The 25520-nt window shown below is 37.1% G+C and overlaps 1 protein-coding gene across 6 annotated transcripts in view; it reads left to right on the forward strand.

Moving 5' to 3' along the window:
* The window catches only part of ATRNL1 (attractin like 1), an 802849-nt gene that overhangs the window by 191259 nt on the left and 586070 nt on the right, over positions 1-25520 (forward strand). For 4 of the 6 annotated variants that reach the window (XM_061403577.1, XM_061403579.1, XM_061403578.1 and 1 more), the window contains exon 18: positions 8777-8995. The exons of 1 other annotated variant lie outside the window; for it this stretch is intronic. In XM_061403577.1, the coding sequence (XP_061259561.1) occupies positions 8777-8995 (219 nt within the window). Of the gene's footprint in view, positions 1-8776; positions 8996-17411; positions 17494-25520 lie in introns of all 6 variants that reach the window. One more of the 6 variants, XM_061403582.1, reaches the window with a different exon arrangement.

The raw sequence follows: 25520 nt of genomic DNA on the forward strand, positions 1-25520 counted from the left end.
TGTATATATGTACATTTTCTTTATCCAGTCATCTGTAGATGGACATCTAGGTTGCTTCAGTGTTCTGGCTATTGTAAATAGTGCTGCAGTGAACACTGAGATATATGTGTCTTTTGGAATTGTGGCTTTCCCAGGGTATATGTCCAGTAGTGGGATTGCTGTTTTATATGGTAGATTTTATTCCTACTTTTTAAAGAAATCTCCACACTGTTCTCCATAATGGCTTCATTAGTTTGCATTCCCACAGTGTAGGAGGATTCCCTTTTCTCCATATCCTCTCTAATACTTGTAGATTTTTTTGTTTGATGACTATTCTGACTGGTATGAGGTGATACCTCACTGTAGTTTTGATTTGCATTTCTCTAATAATTAGTGTTGTTGAGCATCTTTTCATATCTTTATTGGTCATCTGTATATCTTTGGAGAAATGTCAGTTAGATCTTCTACCCATTTTTTGATTGGGCAGTTTGTTTTCCTGATATTGATCTATATGAGCTGTTTATATATTTTGGAGATTAATCCTTTGTCAGTTGCAATTGTTTTCTCCCATTCTAAGGGTTGTCTTTTAATCTTGTTTGTTTCCTTTGCTGTACAAAAGCTTTTGTGTTTAATTAGGTCTCATTTGTTTATTTTTGATTTTATTTTCAGTGTACTAGGGGGTGGGTCAAAGAGGATCTTGCTGTGATTTATGTCGCAGAGTATAGTGCTTATGTTTTTCTCTAATGGATTTATAGTTTCTGGCCTTACATTTAAGTCTGTAATCCATTCTGAGTTTATTTTTGCACACAACATCTTTTTAAGCCAGTCATCTGTTGATGGGCACTTGAATTGATTGTTTCCATGTCTTGGCTATTGTAAATAGTGTTGCTGTAAACATTGGGGTGCGTTTATCTTTTCAGATTAGTGTTTTTATCTTTTCTTACAGCTTTGGCTGAATAAGAGACCTCTTGCCAGTTTTCAGTTGGTTTTTTGTGAAAAATGTTCCACTTGTAGGGTATTTCTGTTTTGTTTCTGGGGGGAGGTGTGCTCCATTCTGCCATTTTTATCCTTGTAAAAGTTTAGTGTATCTTAAATTCATTTGTACTTTCCATGTTGTTATTTGTTAAATGAGGTTCAAATATTTTTCCTTTTTTATGTTTTTTTAAAATCTGGAGCTTTTTATCTATTTAAAGTGAATTTTTGAGAACCTTGTAATCCCGTTGTAAAGACTGAAGCTACATTTTTGGAAAGGTAAATTAAAAATGATTAACTATTATAACACAGATAAGAACTTCAGTTTGACCACAGATGAACCAAATGATGATAACTACTGTTGGTGAGATTGTTAGCTAGGCATGCATGGATCAGTTCTTTAGAGCTGCTTTGGCACTCTTGATTTTTGATGTTTTGCTTCTTTTGCTTTCTTGATTGTTGTAGAGGCTTACTTTCCACTTCTGCCGTTTGTTCCTTGAGCAGTTAGTCTAGTCTGCTGGATTTTCTGTTTCTCTAGGTCTTTTCTCTCACTGTTATGTCTGTCACCACATCTGTCTTCCCTGTGGCTGTATATAGCTCATTGGAGCTGATGATGTCTAATCACAGTTGTTTTTGTTCCTTAACTTCTAAAATTGTACATCCTGTGCATCCTTGTGGGAAAGAGGGGCATTTTATCTTGCCTCAAGGAGCCCTTGTGTACTTTGGAAGTAGCATTTACCTGGCAGTGACCCACTCCTTATGAACACAAACTCCTTCTCTATTACATTTAATACTTTTCCATGTGTTTAACTAACAAACATTTACTGAGCAGTGAGGAAATGCCAGAGAATAAAATAGAGACTAGGAATGAAGATGACATCCTTGCTCAAAATCCACGTGCTTTCAGCAGTAGTGTTACTGTTTCAGAATGTCAGCTGCTGAGCAATAGTTTTGTCATGCTTTGCCTTCAACATTGTATTATTTTTAGTATGAATTATATGCAGTGGATTTATGTTATCTTTTTGTGCTATATGTTTCTAGTTATTCACCAAACCTTTGACAGTAGTAACTCTTCACAGCCATTTTTACAGTTATAAATAGAACAGTATTAGAAATGGTCTAAGCTCACACGCTAATAAAGTAATGCTCAAAATTCTCCAAGCCAGGCTTCAGCAATACATGAACCATGAACTTCCTGATGTTCAAGCTGGTTTTAGAAAAGGCAGAGGAACCAGAGATCAAATTGCCAACATCCTCTGGATCATGGAAAAGCAAGAGAGTTCCAGAAAAACATCTACTTCTGCTTTATTGACTATGCCAAAGCCTTTGACTGTGTGGATCACAATAAACTGTGGAAAATTCTGAAAGAGATGGGAATACCAGGCCACCTGACCTGCCTCTTGAGAAACCTATATGCAGGTCAGGAAGCAACAGTTAGAACTGGAGATGGAACAACAGACTGGTTCCAAATAGGAAAAGGAGTACGTCAAGGCTGTATATTGTCACTCTGCTTATTTAACTTATATGCAGAGTACATCATGAGAAACGCTGGACTGGAAGAAGCACAAGCTGGAATCAAGATTGCCGGGAGAAATTTCAATAACCTCAGATATGCAGATGACACCACCCTTATGGCAGAAAGTGAAGAGGAACTAAAAAGCCTCTTGATGAAAGTGAAAGTGGAGAGTGAAAAAGTTGGCTTAAAGCTCAACATTTAGAAAATGAAGATCATGGCATCAGGTCCCATCACTTCATGGGAAATAGATGGGGAAACAGTGGAAACAGTGTCAGACTTTATTTTTTGGGGCTCCAAAATCACTGCAGATGGTGATTGCAGTCATGAAATTAAAAGACGCTTACTCCTTGGAAGGAAAGTTATGACCAACCTAGAGAGCATATTAAAAAGCAGAGACATTACTTTTCCAACAAAGGTCCGTCTAGTCAAGGCTATGGTTTTTCCTGTGGTCATGTATGGATGTGAGAGTTGGACTGTGAAGATAGCTGAGCGCTGAAGAATTGGTGCTTTTGAACTGTTGTGTTGGAGAAGGACTCTTGAGAGTCCCTTGGACCGCAAGGAGATCCAACCAGTCCATTCTGAAGGAGATCAGCCCTGGGATTTCTTTGGAAGGAAAGATGCTAAAGCTGAAACTCCAGTACTTTGGCCACCTCATGTGAAGAGTTGACTCATTGGAAAAGACTCTGATGCTGGGAGGGATTGGGGGCAAGAGGAGAAGGGGACGACAGAGGATGAGATGGCTGGATGGCATCACCGCCTCGATGGACGTGAGTTTGGGTGAACTCTGGGAGTTGGTGATGGACAGGGAGGCCTGGCGTGCTGCGATTCATGGGGTCGCAAAGAGTCGGACACAACTGAGCGACTGAACTGAACTGAACTGAAGCTTTATATTGCTTTTAGAAGGTTGTCTTCAGTGATTATTTGAAGTGTTTTTCTTAGTAAATGAAACTTGAAGGAAATTTTTCTTTGTAAATGAGGAACAATCCACCAAACTGTCTTTCAAAGTAGCTGTGTTTTGTAATCCCACCAGTAATGAACAAGAGTTCCTCTTTCTTCACATTTTACACACTTGTGAGCATTTGGAGGTGTCAGTGTTTTGGATTTTGGCCATTCCAATAGGTTTATAGGGGTTTCCCGGGTGGATCAGTGGTAAAGAATCTCCTTTGAATGCAGGAGATGCAGATTTCATCACTAGATTGGGAAGGTCCCCTGGAGAAGGAAATCCCTCCAGTTTTCTTGCCTCGGAAATCCCATGGACAGAGGAGTCTGGCAGGCTACAGTCCATGAGATTGCAAAAGAGTCAGACATGACTTAGTGGATAAACAACAAGCAACAACACATTCCATTTTAGGTAATCTGTAACATCCATCAGCAGTAGAGGAGAAGAGGAATCATGAGGGCCTAAACTAATAAGGGGAGAAGGCAATGTCACCCCACTCCAGTACTCTTGCCTGGAAAATCCCATGGATGGAGGAGCCTGGTGGGCTGCAGTCCATGGGGTCGCTCAGAGTCGGACATGACTCAGTGACTTCCCTTTGACTTTTTACTTTCATGCATTGGAGAAGGAAATGGCAACCCACTCCAGTGTTCTTGCCTGGAGAATCCCAGGGACGGGAGAGCCTGGTGGGCTGCCGTCTATGGGGTCACACAGAGTCGGAGACGACTGAAGTGACTTAGCAGCAGCAGCAGCAAACTAATAAGGGGAATGGAATAGAGAGGAAGGCATAAAGAGTCGGATGACTTACCAACTAAACAAAAACAGCATTAGGTTTATAATGATATCTTATTGTTTTAGAATTCAGTTCTCTAATCATAAATGATGTGGACCATCTTTTGATATTTGCATTCTGTATATATCTTGTTTGGTGAGGTGTCTGTTCAGGTCTTTTGCCTATGAAAAAATTTTTATTGAAGTATAGTTGATTACTGTATTATGTTCATTTCAGGTGTACAGCATAGTGATTCAGTGTTTTTGTTGTTTATACTCCATTTAAAGTTTTTATGAAATAATGACTATTTCCCTGTGCTGACTATATTTCTTGTATATACTTATACAAGAATAAGTATAGTCTTGTTACTTATCTCTTTTTTCAGTGTGGTTTGTATCCCTTAATCTCATGTATCCATCTAGTCCCTCCCCACTTCCTTGTCTATTTTAAAAAATTGAGTTGGTTGTTTTCTTATTATCATTTTGAATATTCTTTATATATTTTGAAGTCCAGTCCTTTATCAGATGTGTTTTTTGCAAATATTTTCTTCCACTGTGTGGCTGGTCTTTACATTCTTTTGACAGTATCTTTAACAGTGCAGAGATTTAAAATTTGGCAAAGTCAAATTCATCAGTTTTTTCTTTCATAAATTGTGCTTTTGGTGTTAGACTGAAACATCATCACCAGACCCAAGGTCATTTAGATTTTCTTATCTTTTGTATTCTAAGACTTATATAGTTGTGCTTATATTGCCCATCTCTTCTTGCATGCTGTCTTTTTTCTGTTAGAGCCTTTAGCGTATTTTTTGAACCTTCAGCATATTTATCATAATTGTTCTAAATTCCTGATCTGATAATTCCAACATCCCTGCCCTGTCTGGTCTGATGCTTATTACTCTGTCTCTTCTGTGTTTTCTGCCTTTTGGTATTCCTTGTAGTTTTTCTCTTGACAGTCAGATACAAAATATGGGTAAAAGAAACTGTTGTAAGTAGGCTTTTAGTAATGTAGTAGTAGGATTTTGGGGAGGGGAGGTGTTCTACAGTCCTGTGGTTAGGTCTCAGTCTTTTGGTGAGCCTGTGCTCTGTACAGTTCTCTGAACTTCACTTCACTAGTACATCCAGTTTTTTGTTTTTTGTTTTTTTCTTTTTTCCCTCTCTCAGGTGGTACAGGATAGCCGGAGGGAGCTGGAGTTGTATATTTCTCGTTCCCCACGTGAAAGACTAGAAGAGGCTAGAGTTGGTTATTTCCCTTTAACTGGTTCAGTTACGCTCTGATAAAACCCCAGTTTAGCCTGTTAAACAGTTTCTCCAGACTTATTAAGAACAGTGCTCTGGCATATTTCAGAATAGTTCCTTTTCCCCTCCCATTGTCAAAAGCACAATGGGGTTTTCTTCAATATTAACTGTGAGAACCTGTTAGGGCTCCTGAAGGTCACACACACAGAAATGTCGGGGCTCTTCCCGTAACTGGGTTCCCCTGGAGATATGAAGCCTTAGAGTTGTCCACACTGAGATTCTGGCAATTCAGTAGTTAACAGTTCAGGTTATCTTACCCCGGCACTGTGTCCTGAAGAGGTTTCCGTGCCACTAAGTCATGATTTTGTGTATTCTGCTCGCTCTCCAATTATGGATGCTGTTGTTTGCCCTGTGACCTCACTTGTCTCATGGATCTAAGGAGTTGTTGATTTTTCAGTTTGTGGCTGATTTTTCTTTTTCTTAAGATGGAGTGGTGACTTCTAAACTCCTTCCATGCTGGACTGGAAACCAGAAGTCTCCAGTCATCATTTGGTGATATAATTTGTTACAGATTGATTTTTCAAATTCTTACACATCTCATAAACCATATTGAATATTATAAAAGTTAATTTTTCAAAAAGCCAAAAATAAAGTAACAAATGATTGCTTTGATTACTTATAGCTCATACATAGTCTCCATTCTAGCCATAATGTAGTCAAAATAGCACAGCCTACAAAAACTTTCCCATATTATTGTTTTCTGTAAGAAAATAAAAATCATTAGAGTCAGTTTTTTTGGTTACCACTATAAGGAATGAATATTCTGGTAATTTTTCAGCGTGCACATTGCTCTACACTCTTGAGCAAGAACTAAACCAGTATTAACTTTTGTAATAATTTCACATATAAAAAATATAGGAGAGTGAATGTTGCTCTAAATATGACATCTTGTAGCTCATTTTTAAAGCATGCTGCTGCAGCTTCTGCTGCTGCTGCTAAGTCACTTCAGTCGTGTCTGACTCTGTGCGACCCCATAGACGGCAGCCCACCAGGCTCCCCGTCCCTGGGATTCTCCAGGCAAGAACACTGGAGTGGGTTGCCATTTCCTTCTCCAATGCATGAAAGTGAAAAGTGAAAGTGAAGTCGCTCAGTCGTGCCCGACTCTTCGAGACCCCATGGACTGCAGCCTACCAGGCTTCTCCGTCCATGGGATTTTCCAGGCAAGAGTACTGGAGTGGGGTGCCATTGCCTTCTCCTTTTTAAAGCATAAATTCTAATAAACAGACCATTATTAATTTGTCATTCAGTCAATGCAAGAAAGGCAGGATTCTTCAATCTAAGACTTACCCAGCTGTTTGAAAAGCAACAGAGCAGGCATGCTGTGTTTGAGAGTGCGCTTGCTGTGCTTCATCTCTCAGTCACGTCTGACTCTTTGCGACCCCATGGAGTGGACCCGCTACGCTCCTCTGTTGATGGGGATTCTGCAGACAGGAACACTGGAGTGGGTTGCCATGCCCTTCCTTCTCCAGGTGATCTTCCCAACCCAGGGATCGAACCCAGGTCTCCCCAGTTTCAGGCGGATATTGTACATTATGCTTCTTTAAGAAATTTGATTGGTTACTTTACTTAAAAAGTTAATCCTAAAATAAATTTTATTTTCCTCAGAGATCTCTTTAGACTATAAAGTCTAGATATTATTCTAGATGAGACCTAGTAAAGATTTACTTCAGTTTATCATGTGACAGGAAATAATGAGAATGTTAAGCCAGCATACCTAATTTGATGTTTGACATTATTTCCCATTGGCTTCATACCAACCCAATATAGGTTTGAAGACAATTAGAATAATCTAGTCAACGGTACTGTGGGCTAGCTACAGATAAAAGAGAAATATTTCACAGTAAAAAGTCTAAGGAGGAGTATTATAATATATGAAAGTTCAGTTATTTAAGGATATTTTAAATGAAGTGCCGTTTAATGCTGTGTACTGCTGAAAAAAATTTTCAGAAAGAAGTATGTTCATGTCATTGAATTATTTGTCTACAGGGTTAACATTAATCACTTGTGTTCAATGACTCAAAGAATATTCTTCCTTTTAAATTTATTATTAAGGAAATATGGGAGATGGTAGTCATTCTTCACTTTCTTACATCTAGTCCCTGAAATGCTCAGCACTGAAAAAATTCACAACAACAAATCATACTGTAATTGATGAATTCTTTAATCCAATATTCTATTATCCCTGTACCGTCTACAGTATTGAGTTCCTGTTTTGTTTGCTGAGAAGCTTATGCTCTTCTTATTTGCAGCTTTCTGAGGCGCACTCCTCTTTCCAGTCATATTAAACAACTGAGTAACAATTAAGTTATTACAACAAAAATGAAATTGAGATGGCCAGAAGTCTGCCTTGCTTTTCCTACTCTCTGAGGTTCTTCTAGCTCGTGACTAGAAGACCATTCATGGTACTTTGTGCTTATGTGCTGTGTTCTATGGATAAACAATTCCCAAGAAAATATGTGCCTTTTATAGCAAAAAAAAAAAAAACCAGTGAGACTAATTTAAGAAACCTCAGCCTGATACAGGGTATTATGACTTTGAAGTAAAAATTCAAAACATCAAATAGCAACTATTGTGAATATGATGGCAGGTGGTAATATATTCATCCTTGGGAAAGGCATCACGGTTTTCATGGGCTTTGTTGAGGCTCATAGTCTAGATATCAGTTAGACAAAAAAAGGTTGAGCTTCAGTGAGATAATATTCTGCAGCCCTGGAAGTCAGAGAGAACCTGTCCTGCTGGTTGCCTGCTGAGGCAGAGTATCCAGTTTCCATATTCCCGTTCAGTTTGGCTCTTTGAGTGAGATTACTTTCAAGCATCGCATATCAGGCAGATGCTAGTATCTTGGACCCTTAAGGAGAGCATTGTCCATGCTGGGGTCAGCTATCTCAGGGAATGGGTAAGCATGACTTAGAGTGGACATTCACAGGCAGATACAGAGTTTTTCCTTAGAGGCACTTCCTGAGCACAAGAAGAGCTAACGTTGCTCTATGTCACAGACGATGGTAAGTGTGGTCTATGGGCTCCTGCATAAAAAGGTCCTAGTACTGGTACAGTTCTCAGAAGTGTGTGAGTGCTAATTTCATTTTTCTCCATGCAAGTCTATTCATCTCTTCTTTATTCATAATGTATGCTTTACTTGCTCTTGAAGTAATTGCTGTTTCTTATTATTACAAAATGTTTACATTAACCATAGATGACCCTTTACTGTCTTTTTTCCAGATCATATTTATTTTTCCATTAGTTTGTAATTCCATTTGAATATAAAGTCATGTAACATATTTGTTAATAATGTTCCTGCCATGCAGCCCAAAATTGTTCTGGATTGAGGACCTGTGGACAATGTTTGGAACAACCTGGATGTGGCTGGTGCAATGATCCTAGTAATACTGGAAGAGGACACTGCATTGAAGGGTCTTCCCGGGGACCAATGAAGCTTGTTGGAATGCTTAATAATGAGATGCTTCTTGATACCAGTCTTTGTCCTAAAGAGAAGAACTATGAGTGGTCCTTTATCCAGTGTCCAGGTAATAAAAATATTCTGAAAGGAATTTTAATTTCTGCTCAAGAACACCAAGAATTACTTTCCTTTCTTATAAAAAGATTTAGGAAAAAAAAATAATGAAAATGAGACTGAAAATAAAGGATTAAAAAATTCTTTCCAATATCCATGTTTGTTGTATAGGTGATATTATGTTTGGAATCATTAAATAGGCTCACCAGATACATGATATATAACTGTCAGATTTGGTTTCATGTGAACTATTACAAGGAAAAATAATATTGGTTCCATACCAAATTTCTATACTGTAGTATAGTCTTTTATTGTTTATAATATAATATCTTAGACTTCAGAGGCAACTCAGAGGATTCAGTCAAGCTTCATGCTAAGTATGGAAATATTTTGTGTAATATGCCTGATAGAGTCATTTGACCTTTGGTGTTTGGTGTCATTCAATTTTGAAGGTCAGTGAAGCTTGTAGAGTTTTTAAAATAGGAAGTTGGTTCTTATATGGAATAAAATCAACCGCTTGAAAAATTAATTTATTCAGTATATTTCTATTGAGTGCCTACTATATGCAAAGAGTGTTTTACATTCTAGTGACATAACAGTTAAAAAAGTTGACTAAAACCACTGCATTAATTGAGCCTAAAGTGAAAGTGAAAGTCATTCAGTCCTGTCCAGCTCTTTAAGACCCCATGGACTATATAGTCCTTGGAATTCTCCTGACCAGAATACTGGAGTGGGTAGCCTTTCCCTTCTCCAGTAGATCTTCCCAACACAGGGATCCAACCCAGGTCTCATACATTGCAGGCAGATTCTTTACCAGCTGAGCCACCAGGTAAACACTTAGTTGAGCCTAATTGTATTCTAATTGAAATTAATCAACACACACACACTGTGTGTGTGGTTATAAGTTAGATGGTAATAAGTCCTATTAAATAAATCAAAAAGGGAGATAAAGCTTGCAATTTAAAATAGAATGGTAAGAGAAGATCTCTCTCAGTAGAAACAGTTATTAAACATCTCAAGTAGATGAGGGAGTGAACCATGGGGCTGTCTGGGGAAAGAATGTTCCAAAAGACACAAGGACTGGGTGAGATAGTTTATTTACAAGATGAAGCTGGGAAGCATAATTGATGCAAGTTTCATAATTGATGAGAGTTTCAGAGAAGAGAGGAAAACCAATAATATGTGCATTATGAAGCTGGGTACTGTACTGGGAAATATGAACTCAGACCCACTGGGACCTTTGAAGAAATATGTAGAATGCTCCTCGGGGTTAAACCACTGAAGGATTAGGAGAGTGGGGTATTGATCCACTAACTCTCCTCCACTGAGAGTTGAGTGATACCTTTGAGGGTGTTGAACTTCTGTGCTGTGCCAGCATGTCTGGTATCAGCTTGTCCTGATACCAGTAAACATCCTGAGGCAAAAAGCCAGACGATACCGTGGAACTTGCTTTGGGTGAGGCATTGACAGTGAAACCAGGTAGACTGAGGAAATGTGACACTTCTTCATAAGCTTTGGAAGGTACGAAAACTGAGACGAGGGACTAACTACTGATTCCTACAAGAGCATGGCTGAATCTTAAATACGTTTTGCCTCGTGAAAGAAGCCAGACCAAAAGGCCACGTGTTGTACTATGGGGATAGAAAAGAGATGAGTTATTTGCCAGAAGTAGTAAAGGCAGAGATTGCCTTCAAGAGGGCTTCACAGTGAAACTTCTGGGGTTGTGAAAATGTTCTTAATACTGTGGTGGTTGATAATGACTCTATGCATTTGTCAAGCCATACTGAATACTACAAAAGATAAACTTTGCTGACTGCAAATTAAAAAAAAGAAGTCAATCAACCAGGATGTCAGAGGATGCAACTGTGACAAGTAAATGTAACTGTTTTACAAATGCCATAACTTCATCAAAAAAATGAGCTGATCTAAGTGATCTTGGAAAATAGTACTTTGTTTGGATACTGTGAAACTAAAGCAAAAAATTATATCAACATTATATTCTGATTGGTAAATTTGTTTCTCACATAGTACAGATTAACAGTTCTAACAATACTTTATATGTTTACTACTACTAAGTTGCTTCAGTCGTGTCCGACTCTGTGCGACCCCACAGACACCAGCCCACCAGGCTCCCCCGTCCCTGGGATTCTCCAGGCAAGAACACTGGAGTGGGTTGCCATTTCCTCCTCCAATGCATGAAAGTGAAACGTGAAAGTGAAGTCGCTCAGTCCTGTCCGACTCTTCTCGACCCCATGGACTGCAGCCTACCAGGCTCCTCTGTCCATGGGATTTTCCAGGCAAGAGGACTGGAGTGGGGGGCCACTGCCTAGGTTTGGACAAATATATAAATTAATTGTGTTTTATGTGAGCCAGTGGGAGCCAGGTTTCTCACTGTCAGAGAAAAAAGTTAAAAATATGCAGAGTAAAGACTATAAAGAACCCTGTGTGGAATTCCCTGGCCTTCCAGTGGTTTGGACTCTATGGTTCCACTGCCAGAGGCACAGGGTTGATCCCTGTTCAGGAAACTAAGATTCCCCCATGCCCTGTGGCACAGCCGGAAAAAAAAAAAAAAGAACAACAAAACAACAGAACCTTGTGCTATTGGTTTCACCTATAAGCATAAATTCAAGTTTATTTTAATATTTATATATATGTAGATGTGTGATGTATGAAAGTGAAAGTGAAGTCGCTCAGTTGTGCCTGACTCTTTGCGACCCCATGGATAGTAGCCTGCACCAAGCTCTTCTGTCCATGGGATTTTCAAGGCAAGAGTACTGGAGTGGGTTGCCATTTCCTTCTCCAGGGAACCTTCCCAACATATATTTTCTAGTTTAGTTCTTCAAGAAGGCCTGGAAGCCACAGTGCCCCAGTAGCAATGAGCATCTCCAGTGCCCACATCCTGGTTTCAAAATACTGTTTCCAGTGAAATGAACTAGGACTGTTTGGAGAAATGACTGATTCTACAACTGAGGCAGGGAGAATACAAGATTAGCCTGAAGTATTGCCTAGGCTAGAAAGTAAGAAAGTGCTGAAAACAAAGCAAAGAAGAATGGGAGCATGTCAAAGGGGCATAGTCAACCTGAAAGAGTTCTCAGTGGGTCAAATCTGGGCGAAAAAATAATGACTGTATTGGATTGTAACCCAAAGAACATAATACATATCCATGATTCTTCACTGATTTAATGATGGAATAAATAATACACAAGTGAAAATGGATAAATGTTTCTTACAGAAAATTCCGAATAATAAATGTAGAATGAAGGACTTCCCTGGTGGTCCAGTGGCTAGAACTCTGTGCTCCCAATGCAGGGGCCCAGGTTTGATCCCTGGTTGGGGAATTAAGATCCTGCAGGCTATGAACTTACATCACAGCAGGATCCTCTATGACCCACCTCCCAGAATATCGGAAATAAAAGCAAAAATAAACAAATGGGACCTAATTAACCTTAAAAGCTTCTGCACATCAAAGGAAACTATCAGCAAGGTGAAAAGACAGCCTTCAGAATGGGAGAAAATAATAGCAAATGAAGCAACTGACAAACAACTAATCTCAAAAATATACAAGCAACTCCTCCAGCTCAACTCCAGAAAAATAAATGACCCAATCAAAAAATGGGCCAAAGAACTAAATAGACATTTCTCCAAAGAAGACATACAGATGGCTAACAAACACATGAAAAGATGCTCAACATCACTCATTATCAGAGAAATGCAAATCAAGACCACTATGAGGTACCATTTCACACCAGTCAGAATGGCTGTGATCCAAAGTCTACAAATAATAAATGTTGGAGAGGGTGTGGAGGAAAGGGAACCCTCTTACACTGTTGGTGGGAATGCAAACTAGTACAGCCACTATGGAGAACAGTGTGGAGATTCCTTAAAAAACTGGAAATAGAACTGCCTTATGATCCAGCAATCCCACTGCTGGGCATACACACTGAGGAAACCAGAAGGGAAAGAGACACGTGTACCCCAATGTTCATCGCAGCACTGTTTATAATAGCCAGGACATGGAAGCAACCTAGATGTCCATCAGCAGATGAATGGATAAAGAAAGCTGTGGTACATATACACAATGGAGTATTACTCAGCCATTAAAAAGAATACATTTGAATCAGTTCTAATGAGGTGGATGAAACTGGAGCCTATTATACAGAGTGAAGTAAGCCAGAAGGAAAAACACCAATACAGTATACTAACGCATATATATGGAATTTAAAAAGATGATAACAATAACCCTGTGTACGAGACAGCAAAAGAGACACTGATGTATGGAACAGTCTTATGGACTCTGTGGGAGAGGGAGGGGGTGGGAAGATTTGGGAGAATGGCATTGAAACATGTAAAATATCATGTATGAAACGAGATGCCAGTCCAGGTTCAATGCACGATGCTGGATGCTTGGGGCTAGTGCACTGGGACGACCCAGAGGGATGGTATGGGGAGGGAGGAGGGAGGAGGGTTCAGGATGGGGAGCACATGTATACCTGTGATGGATTCATTTTGATATTTGGCAAAGCTAATACAATTATGTAAAGTTTAAAAATAAAATAAAACTAAAAAAAAATAATAAAAAATTACACCAAAAGAGAAAAAAAAAAAAAAGATCCTGCAGGCTGCATGATGTGGGCAAATATATAAATGAAGAATGAACGAAGGAAATAAAAAATTACTGTTAGAATCCCACAATAGTTAAGTGCTGTAAGAAAAATCTGCTTAAGGATATTAAAATTTAGTGGGTGAAACTTTGAGGAGAAACAAGATATTTGTGTAGCTTCCAAGTATCTTCTTCAAAAGTATTTATTAACTGCTCTGGTGGTTCGAACGTATGTCCACAAATACCTTGACACTTGTTCCTCTAGGAACTGAACTGAACTGAAGTCGCTCAGTCGTGTCCAACTCTTTGTGACCCCATGGACTATAGCCTACCAGACTCCTTAATCCAAAGAATTTTCCAGGCAAGAGTACTGGAGTGGGTTGCCATTTTCTTCTTTCTCTAGGAAGTAGAGCTTGATTTCTTTACCCACATGTGTGAATTGGACATGATGACTCACTTCCACTGTGTGGAAGGGAAATATTATAACTTTACAGTAGAGAACATAAGGTGACATCACCTTGAACAAGTGATCAAGGTTAACACCACCAGTGATAATTCATGTTAATATCACGTACCCCTGATGTTATATGGTAAGAAGGACACTTCACTTTGTAATATTCTTCCCCCAAGTCTGTAACCCAGTTTAGTTATGAGCAAACAGACTAACCCAGATCGAAAGACGTTTTTCAGCATACTTGACCAGCACTCTAGGAAAGAATCTGCTTCCAGGCTCATTCACATGTTTGCACAATTCAGTGCTTTGTGGTTGTAGGACTGAGGTGACTGTTTCTAAGAGCCCAGGAGACCACTTGGGCTCTTAGAGAGTGCTCATGTTCTCTCCCCCATCCCTCTTCCATCTCCAGAACTAACAGTGTAGAGTCTCCACAATTGAAATGCAAATACCCACATCTTGTATCTCCTTCTTCAAGACCAGTGCCTTTTGAGGGATTATCTGATGGAGTCCATTCAGGATGATCTCCCTTTCTCAAAGCCAGCTGTGCCGTGTGACATAACCTAGTCATCAGTCAGTGACTGTCCCATCGTATGTGCAGGTCCCTACCACACTCAGGACTTCCCAGGTGGCACAGTGGTACAGAATCTGCCTGCCAGTGCAGGAGATGCAAGCTCGATCCCTGGGTCGGGAAGATCCCCTGGAGTAGGAAATGGCAACCCACTCCAGTATTCTTGCCTGAAGAACTCCATGGACAGAGAAGCCTGGCAGGCTACGGTCCATGGGGTCGCAAAGAGTCGGACACAGTGATTGAGCACATGCTACCATACTCAGAACGAGGCCATTAGCATTTGATTAAATAACTGAGGTATTACCACCTTCGTTCATTGATGCATAAGACTAACCAGCATACCTTACTACAGTTTACCCATTTATAGTGTAGAACTCAGTGGCTTTTAGCATACTCACAGACTTTTGCAACCATCACTACAATCAGGTTAAAAACATTTATCATCTCCCAGAGAGATCTTGTACTTCCTAGCAGTCACTACCTGTTCACCCTGCGTACCCTTGTCAGCTATGGATTGCCTTCTGATTATCTTAATAAATTGAATCTACAGTTGTAGTTCTTTTGACTGGCTTCTTTCGTACTGGCACGATGTGTTCAAGGTTTATCCATGTTGTGGCCTATAGCAGTGCTTCACTTCCCTTTATTACCAAATAATATTCCATTACGTGAATATGCCATGTTTTATTCATTCATTCGCTATTTGGTGGACATTTGAGTGGTTCTGATTTTTGGTTTTTAAAATACGCTTCTTGAATACTGTGTACAAGTTTATGTGTGGACATATTTTCATCACGCTGGGAATGGGATATCTGGGTCAGATGGTACCTGTGCTTAACCTTTGGAAGAACCGCCTGACTGAAAGCTGCTGTATTATTTTACATTTCCACCAGCAAGGCATGAGGGTTGCAATTGTTCTACATCCTTGCACACAGTGCTTATTTCGTACTGTTTTGATTATAGTCATCGTTGTGGGTGTGAAGTGGTATCTCACTATGGTTTTGATTTGCAATTATTTGGTGACTAATGATGTTGAACATCTTTTCATGTGTGTATTAGCTACCGATATTTCTTCTTTTGAGAAATGTCTGTCAGATTCTTTGCCCACTGTTTAATTGGGATATTTGTCTTTTTATTATTGGACCATAAAGCTTCTTTATATATTCTGAATATAATAAGTCCCTTACCAAAGATTGATTTGCAAATATCTTCTCCCATTCTGTGGGTTGTCTTTTCACTTTCTTGATAGTGTCCTTGAAGCACAAGTTTTAAATTTTAATGATGTTTTTTCTGTTTTTTCTTTTCTTTCTTGTGCTGTTGCTTTCATGCCTGTGAAATCATGTGTAATAAAAGATCCCAAGGATTTTCATCTATATTTTCTTTTTAGATGTGTAGTTACATTTTTACATTTAGGTCTTTGATCTGTTTTGAGTTAACTGTCTGTAGGATAAGATAGGGACTCAATTTAATTCTTTTGTACATGACTATCTGAGTGTCCCAGCACCATTTGTTGGAAAGACTATTCTTGTCTTACTACATTTATTTTTAATTTTGTATATATTTTTAATCTTTATAAATTGAATTTTAGTCATTTTTATATTTTCCATTTCTCTCCTCATTTTCATATTTTACTTTGTATTCTTGAGTATATGAAGCATACTTTAAATAGCTGTTTTAAAAATCCTTCTCTACTCATCCCAACTGGTATGCTGTTTTCTCTGTTTCTGTTGGGGTGTGTGTGTGTGAGTGTGTGTATGTGTGTGTTTGTGTGTATTTACTGGTCATGGATCAAAATTTCCAGGATAATTATTTTTGATGGTATTTTCTGGACATTGTGATTTTTTTGTAGGTTATTCAGCTTTATTTCTTTTAGTATGTTGGACTTTATTCTGCCATGAAGTTATGCTACTTCGAAGATTGTTTGTAAGATTTGTCAAGGCCTGTACATAGCAGCTCTAAGTTCGGTGCTAATTTATTCCCACTACTAAGACAGTGCCTTCTGTGGTCTCTATATGATGTCCTTTGTATTAAGAGGTCTCTTCACTCTGACTAATGGGAATACAAGCTATTTCCAATCCCATATGAGTTCTTGGCATTGTTTTAACATACTGTTTTCTGATGGTTCTTTCTCCAGCTTTACAGAATTTCACATTATGTTCATTATTCAACCAAAGATTCAAGGGCACCCATTTGCAGATTGCTGAGTGCAGCTCTCTGTTCTCTAATATTTGCCTCTCAAGTTCTAGAACCATGGCCTCCCTGAACTTTGATCTTTATCCTCAACTATGTGAGGGTTTGGGGTTCCTTCCCTGAACTGTAGCCTCAAATCTGCCTCCAGGTAGCAAGTCAAGGAAGTCATATTTTGTTTTATTTTTCCTCAAGGATGCCATTCCTGAACTGTCTATTATATTTGAAAGTAGTCATTTCATATATTTTGTTTAGTTTCCTTATGGTTTACAGTAGAGGTCAATCCTCACGTGATTAATCCTTCATGGGAAGAAGTGGAAATCTTCTAGTGTTTTTATTTACAATGAATTTCTTGTAAATAGCATACACTACTTGCTTTTTGTTTTTAAAATCTATTCTGATAGTCTCTGTCTTTTATCAAATTGTGTAGTCAATTTAGATTTAATATAATATTGGTGTTATTGAGTTTAGTTCTACCCTCAGAGTATTGGTTTTTAAAATTTTCTTTATTTTTCTCTGTTTGTTCTTCCTTTTGCCTTTTTTAGATTAATTGAGTGTTTTTAAAGTCCACTTTTATCACTTTTATTGGATTTTTAGCTATACCTCTTTTGTGTTTTTTTTAGTGACTGCTGTAGTGATTGTAATAGTCATCTTTATCTTATCACAGTCTACCTTGAATCAATATTATACTACTCCATGTATAAGGTAAGAATATTACGAAAGTGTAATCCATTTGCTCTTTTCCTGTCCTTTGTGTAATTATTGCCATATATTTTACTCCTGTATATGTTATTAACCTTATAATACATTATTTTTTTTACTTTATAAGGATAATTTTCTCATAAGGAAATCATAGTAATAAAAAATCTTTTTGTTTACCTACGTATTGACCATTTTCTGTGAACTTCGCTGTTTCCTATTGATCTGATTTTTTTTTTTTTTTGCTGTAACATTTCTTTAGCTTGATGAATTTTATGTAACATTTTAAAATGGTGTGTTTCTAAATTGTGGCTATAAGTTGGCTTTTATACATCTGAAAAATTTTTTATTGTGTGTCCATATTTGAAGGATATTTTTACTGGTAATAGCATTCTATATTGATGGATGTATATTTTTAGTAATTAGAAGATTTAATTTCTTATTCTTCTGGCTTCTACTTTCTCTTAAGAATCCTTTATTAGTTTTTTTTTTTTGTTTCTCTTTTGAAAGCAGCGTATCTTTTTCTTCCCTCTGACTTTTTAAAATACATGTTTTTCCTTAGTTTTTAGATATCATTAATTTTAGTATGACATACCTAAGTATTCGTCTCCTTTTTTAAATTATGACTGTGAATTGTATAGTCTATTTGCTCTGTAGATGTTTCTCTTCATGTTTGTAAACTTTTCTGCCATTATCTCTTCAGATATTGCATCTATCCTATTTGAAGGCTTTGCTTCACTTATGTTAGGCTTTTTCACCATGTCCCCGTCTTTTCTTACTATCTTGTCTGTATTTTACATCCTTGTGTCTCCCTTGATCGGTATTTCAATTCGCTGATTCTTTCTTCACAATTTCCCAGTTTTCTTTTAGAACTATGTTTTAATTATCATTATTTAACATAACACTTCAGGATTTCTGTATTAAAACAGTTTTATTCATGATTCTATGTCGTCTGTTTTCCTGAATTCTGCTAGGCAGTTCTGCCAGACTATCCTGATTTTTCTCTTGTGGTTCAAGTTATTTGGCTGCTTTACTGATTTTGGGTGATCTCAGAATTCTTCACTCACATATCTGGTAGTCTGAACTGAATGGTTGATCTCGGAGTCCTCAGCTACAAATGACTGTTCTCTGCTGTATTTGGTCTGTTATCCTCCAGAAGTGTAGACGGGGCTGCTCTACATGGTATTTTTAAAACAGAACTCTGAGAGAGAGAGCAGAGTGTATTTTCCTCTTGAGGCCTAAACTCAAAATTTCCATACCATCACTTCTACATTCTACTCTTCTGAAAAAGTCTTGATGCCAATCCATGTTCAGAAAGTGGGAAGAAATTGTAGTTTTTCAATGAGAGCAAGGATAAAGTAATATTATCGATGGTATACATACAGATATGGCAAGAACTAGGGTGAATTATTTCTCATTTCATCCATTTAGTTCTGTTTTGTTTATTGACACATACATACAATCTTTCATTTTAAAGTGTACAATTCCATGGATTTTAGTATGGCTAGTGGGTGTGCAACCATCATATAATTCCAGAGCACTTCAATTACCCCCAGACGAAATTCCATACCCTTTACCAATCACTATCTATTCATTTTCCCCTCTAATACCTGAAAATGACTAATCTACTTTCTTTTCTCTGTGTATATGTCTATTCTGGACATTTCATTTAAATGCAGTCATATAATGTGTCTTTTAGTGTCTGACTTCTTTCACTTAGCATACATTTTTGAGGTTTATCCATACTGTGGCGTATATCATTCCTTTACATCTTTTTTATGACTGAGTAATATTAAATTCTGGAGAAGGAAATGGCAATCCACTCCAGTAGTCTTACCTGGCAAATCACATGAACAGAGGAGCCTGGTGGGCTACAGTTCATGGGGTCTCAGAGAGTTGGATACGACTGCGCGTCTGACACTTTCACTTCACTTTCAATATTAAATTGCATACCACATATTTATACCTCATCAGTTTATGGATCTTCAGCTTATTTCCACTCTTTTGCTGTTATGAATATTGCTGCTATGAACGTTTGTATGTAAGTTTTTGTGTGAACATGTTTTCTCTTTGGTATTTATCTAGGAGTTGATGTTTTTGGTAAATGGTACATGTATATTTTACCTTTTAAGGAATTGCCAGACTTTTCCCAGAGCTATTGCATCCTTTTATGTTACAGCCAGCAATGTGTATTGGATCTAATAACTCTCTTCACCAATACTGGTTATTCATCATTTTCGTTATTATCCTCCTACTTGATGTGAAGTGGTAACTCATTGTGGTTTTGTTTCATATTTCCCTTATGACTTATGATGTTCTTTTCATTTGCTTAATGGCTACTCATGTTCTTTCTATGGGAAACGTCTGTTTAAATCATTTGCCCACTTAAAAAATTAAGTTGTTTTTTAAATTGTAAAATTGTAAGAGTTATTTATATGTTCTGAGTATGAGATCCTTATAAGACATACGATTCTCAAATATTTTCCCCTATTCTGTGGGTTGTGTCTTCACTTTCTTGATGGTGTCATTTGAGACACAGTTTTTATTTTTTTTAACTTGCAGTTAAAGTATCTTTTTAAAAAATTATTATTATTATTTTTTTTTTTTACTTTACAATATGGTATTGGTTTTGCCATACATCAACATGCATCCGCCACGGGTGTACACGTGTTCCCGATCCTGAACCCCCCTCCCACTTCCCTCCCCATACCATCCCTCTGGGTCATCCCAGTGCACCAGCCCCAAGCTTCTTGTATCCTGCATCAAACCTGGACTGGCGATTCGTTTCTTGTATGATATTATACATGTTTTAATGCCATTCTCCCACATCTCCCCCCCACCCTCTCCCATAGAGTCCAAAAGACTGTTCTATACATCTGTGTCTCCTTTGCTGTCTCGCATACAGGGTTGTCGTTACCATCTTTCTAAATTCCATATATATGCATTAGTATACTGTATTGGTGTTTTTCTTTCAGTCTTACTTCACTCTGTATAATGGGCTCCAGTTTCATCCACCTCATTAGAACTGATTCAAATGTATTCTTCGTGTTGCGATGAACATTGGGGTACACAGAGACACAGTTTTTAAAAATTTTTTATTTTGATGGTGTCTAGTATATCTTTTTCTGTTAGTTACTTAAGCTTTTGATGTCATATCTAAGAAACTGTCACCTAATCCAAAGTCATGAAGATTTATATCTATATTTTCTTCTAACATTTTTATAATTTTAGTTCTTAAGTTTTGGTCATGTTAGTTAATTTTTATACGTTGTGAAGTGTGGGTCCAAATTCATCCTTCTGTATGTGAATATCAAGCTGTCCCAGCACCATTTGTTGAAAAGACTCTTATTTCCCCATTTAAACTTGTTGACACCTTTGTTGAATATCAGTAGGCCGTAGATGTATGGTATTATTTCTGTATCTAATTCTGTTTCATGATCTATATGTCTATCCTTATGACAGTGATGCATGGTTTGATTATTAAGACATTGAAATAAGTTTTGAAATTGGGAAGTGTCAGTACCTTTAACTCTGTTGTTATCAAGACTTTTTTGCCTAGTCTGGGCTTCTGTTTCTCAATATGAATTTTAGGACCTGCTGTTTATTCCTGTGAAAAAGAAATCTTTTGGAATTTGCATTGAATATGCAGATCAGTTAGGATGAATTGCTATCCTAATATGAAGTCTTCTAATTCATGAATACAGAAGCCTTTTCACTAACTTTTTCCAATGATACTTTGTAGTTTTCTTAACTTCATTTTCAAATTTTTCATTGTAAATGTATATCAATACAATGAAACTGATTTCTCTGTAAAAAACCTGTAACATTGTTGAGGATATTCAGTTCAGTTCAGTTCAGTTGCTCAGTCGTGTCTGACTCTTTGCGATCCCATGAATCGCAGCACGCCAGGCTTCCCTGTCCATCACCAACTCCCGGAGTTCACTCAGACTCACGTCCATCGAGTCAGTGATGCCATCCAGCCATCTCATCCTCTGTCATTCCCTTCTCCTCCTGCCCCGAATCTCTCCCAGCATCAGAGTCTTTTCCAATGAGTCAACTCTTTGCATGAGGTGGCCAAAGTACTGGAGTTTCAGCTTTAGCATCATTCCTTTCAAAGAATACCCAGGGCTGATCTCCAGTAGATTAAATAATTTTTATAGATTTCTTAGTTTTCTGTATGCAAGATTATGTCATGTGCAAGCAAAGTTAGTTTTCTTCTTTTTAAATCTGGTTGCTTTTTTTTTCTTTTTCTTGCCTAATTGCCCTGTCCAGAACCTCCAGTACACTGCTGTTAGAAGTGACAAGTGAGGACGATTTTGTCTTGGTCCTGACCTTAAAAGGAAAGCTTTCAGTCTTTCACCATTAAATATGACGTTAGCTATGAAGTTTTTATACATGTCCTTTATCAGGTTAAAACAATTGCCTGCTGTTCCTAGTTTGTTAAATTCGCTTTGCTTCTGTGTTTTGGAAATGTTTTTGAATAATTGTTAATTCTCCTTAAAGTGTTTGGTAGAATTTCTGAGCTAAGCCTCTTGCTTTTGGGCTACTCTTTTCTGGCACTTTGTTGATTTGTAACTCAGTCTCCTTACTGTTAAAGCCTATGCATATTTTCTTGGTAGTATCTTTCTAGGAATCTCCCCCTTTCATCTAGGTTATCTGCTTTGTTGACATGCAGCTGCTCATAGTGTTTCCCTACAGTCTTTCTTCCCAGTCTTTATCAGTAGTATGTCTCATCTTTCATTACTGATTTTAATAATGTGTCTTCTTAAATTTCTTTGTTAGTCTAGCTAAAGCTTTGTTGATTTTGTTGCACATTGCAAAGAACAGTTTGTATTTGGCTTTATTAATTTTCTTTATTCTTTTCCTGCTCTGCATTTTATTTATTTTCACTCTGATTTTTATTAATTTCCTTTCTTCTGCATGCTTTCAGTTTAGTTTTCTATTAATTTTTTAGTTTATTAAGGTGCAAAGTTAGGTTGATATGAGACCTTTTTTGTTTTTGAATGAAGGCTTTTACAATATAAATTTCTTTCTGAACAGTCTTTTGGCCGCATCTTGTAAGATTTTTGGTATGTTATGCTTTATTTTAGTTTACCTGAAAGTAATTTTTAAGTTTCCTAGGATTGTTTTTGATCCATTTGTTACTTAGAAATGTGTAGCTTAATTTCCATAATTTGTGGTTTTTCCATACATTTCGAATTTCATTCAGTTGTAGTTAGAGAACATACTTTATATTACTTCAGTCCTTTTAAATTTTTTGAGGTTTAAGACCTGATGAGTTTTTTATGTGTAATTGAGAATAAAGTATATTCTGTTGTTAAATGGATTTTTTAATTTATTTCTATTTGGTCCAACTGGTTTATAGCGTTTTCTAAGTCTTCTAATCCCTTGCTGATCATCTGTCTAGTTCTTTTATTCAGTATTGAAAGTGAAGTATTGAAGTCTCCCACTATTTTTAGAGTTGAATTCTTTATTTCTATTTTAATTTCTGGCAGTGATTGCTCCATGTTGTTTAAGACTCTGTTGTTAGATTCATGTATGTTTACAATTTTTATATCTTATTGATGGATTGTCCTCTTTTTCATTATAAAATGTCCCTCTTCATCTCTGGTAACATTTTAAACGCCATCCCAACTTTCTTGTGGTTGCTGTTTGTATGTAAATATTTACATGTGTCTCCTGTAAAGGATACATAGTTAGCTCTTTGTCTTTCATCTAGTCTGTCTTTTCTGCCTTTTGATTGAATCATTTGATCTATTCACATTTAATGTTATTTTTTATGTAATTTGATTTATGTTATTTTTCCCCTGTATATGATGAATTTGGTTCTTCCACTTTTCATGTATTTATTTTGCAGTAAGTAAATATTTTATAATATCGCATTTTAATTTTTAATAACTTTTTCATTATATTTTATGAGCTATAGTCTTAGTGGTTACTCCAGGGTTTTCTTTATATATCTTAACTTATTAAAATATGCTTCATTTATGCTAACATAATTCCAGTGAGATAAAATGATATTACTTTTATAGGTCTAATTTCTTCTCTTTTTGTGGTATCGTCATATATATTACATTGATATATGTTGCAAACCAAAGAGTACATTTTACAGTTATCACTTTATATAATTTCATGTCTTTTAAAGAATCTGAGGGAAAAAAGGAGGATGAGTATTTACTTTTAGCTTTTGTTAATCTTTGTATTTACCGTTTCTAGTTTTCTTCATTTGTTCCTGTGAATCTGTGTTACCATCCAGTAATACCACATTATATCCTTAGAGCAATATAGATTTTTTTCCCCCATGCACTTCCTCTGTGCTGTTATTAATAATACCCTTATATCATTTAAAATGCAACCTGTAAAAATCAGGTAAAAGAAGAAAGGAGACAAAATACATGTTTTTACCTTCTTTTATAATGACAGTTATGTTATTGGTGCTCTTTGTTTTATTTTGTGGAGTTAAATTACTGTCTTGTATCACATGCTTTCTCCTTAAAGAGCTTGCTTTAGTATTTCTTGTAAGGTATATCTCCTGGCAGTGAATTCTCTCAATTTTTGTTTATCTGTGAATGTTCTGCTTTAATTTTTGAGAAATGGTTTTGTTGGTAGAAAATTTTTGGTTGACTATGTGTTTTTTTTTTGAGAACTTTGAATATATTATTCTAATGCCTACTGACCTCCATTTTTCTTGATTAAAAGTTAGTTATTAATCTTATTGGGATTTTTGTAAGTGAGAAGTAATATTTTCTCCTGCTGCTTTCAAGATTTTCTACTTGTCTTTGCCTTTCATCACTTTTATTATAATGTATTTGTCAATCTCTTCATATGTATTGTGGTTAAAGTTCATTAGGCTTCTTGGTTCAGTTCTGTTGCTCAGTTGTGTGTGACTCTGTGACCCCATGGACTGCAGCACGTCTGGCTTCCCTGTCCATCACCAACTCCCAGAGTTTACTCAGACTCGTGTCCATTGAGTCGGTGATGCCATCCAACCATCTCATCCTCTGTCGTCTCCTTCTCCTCCCGCCTTCAGTCTTTCCCAGCATCAGGGTCTTTTCAAATGAGTCAGTTCTTTTCATCAGGTGGCCAAAGTGTTGGAGTTTCAGCTTCAGCATCAGTCCTTCCAATGAATATTCAGGCTTATTGGATGTGTAGATTAATATTTTTATCAAATTTGGTGACTTTTAAGGAATTATTTCTTCAAGTAAATTTTAGCCTTCGTCTCTTTCCTATCCCCCCAACATTCCCATTACATATAGATTGGCTCTTTTCATGGTTTCCCACTGAGGCTTTGTTCATTTTTCTTCATTTTATTTTCTCTGTCCTTCAGCTGACATGGTTTCTATTGATCTCTCTTCACATTTTCTAATTCTTCTGACAGTTCAGATTAACTGTTGAATCTCTCTCTGTAGTATATTTTCATTTCAGTTTTTGTAATGCTTTTCCCCCCAGTATTTGTAGAATTCTGTTTACTTTTTGTTTCTTTTAGCCACACTGCATGGCATGCAGGATCTTAGTTCCCCAGCCAGGGATTGAACCTGTGCCCCCTGCAGTGGAAGTATTGGGCCTTAACCACTGGGCCATCAGGGACGTCCTTCATTTCAGTTATTGTTCTGTTTTTATCGCTTCCATTAGTTATTTTTTATAATTTTTATATTTTTTGATATTTTCTTTTTGATGAGACTGTAATCTAGTAATACCCACCTTTACTTCCTTAAACTTGGTTTTCTCAGTTTTTTTGCTTTTGTTTTGAATACTTTTATTGTCTTGTAACTGTCCTTTTACTCAAATTCTTAGGGTGTCAGTTCTCATTTTTATTATCTCCCTCTCTTTTTCCTGACTCTCCTTTATGCGGCTTATAATTATTCATTTTGAGGTTTAATTCAGTAAGTGTTGTTGTTTTTTTTCTGTATCAAGGATTTGCAGACCAAGGTCTGATGGCCAAACCTGTTGATTGCCTATTTTTATGAATATAATTTTACTGGGTTATAGCTATTATCAATTGTCTGCATATTGTATGTGATTACTTTTGCCCT

The sequence above is a fragment of the Bos javanicus genome, chromosome 26, assembly GCF_032452875.1.
Source record: "Bos javanicus breed banteng chromosome 26, ARS-OSU_banteng_1.0, whole genome shotgun sequence".
NCBI classification, from domain to species: Eukaryota; Metazoa; Chordata; class Mammalia; order Artiodactyla; family Bovidae; genus Bos; species Bos javanicus.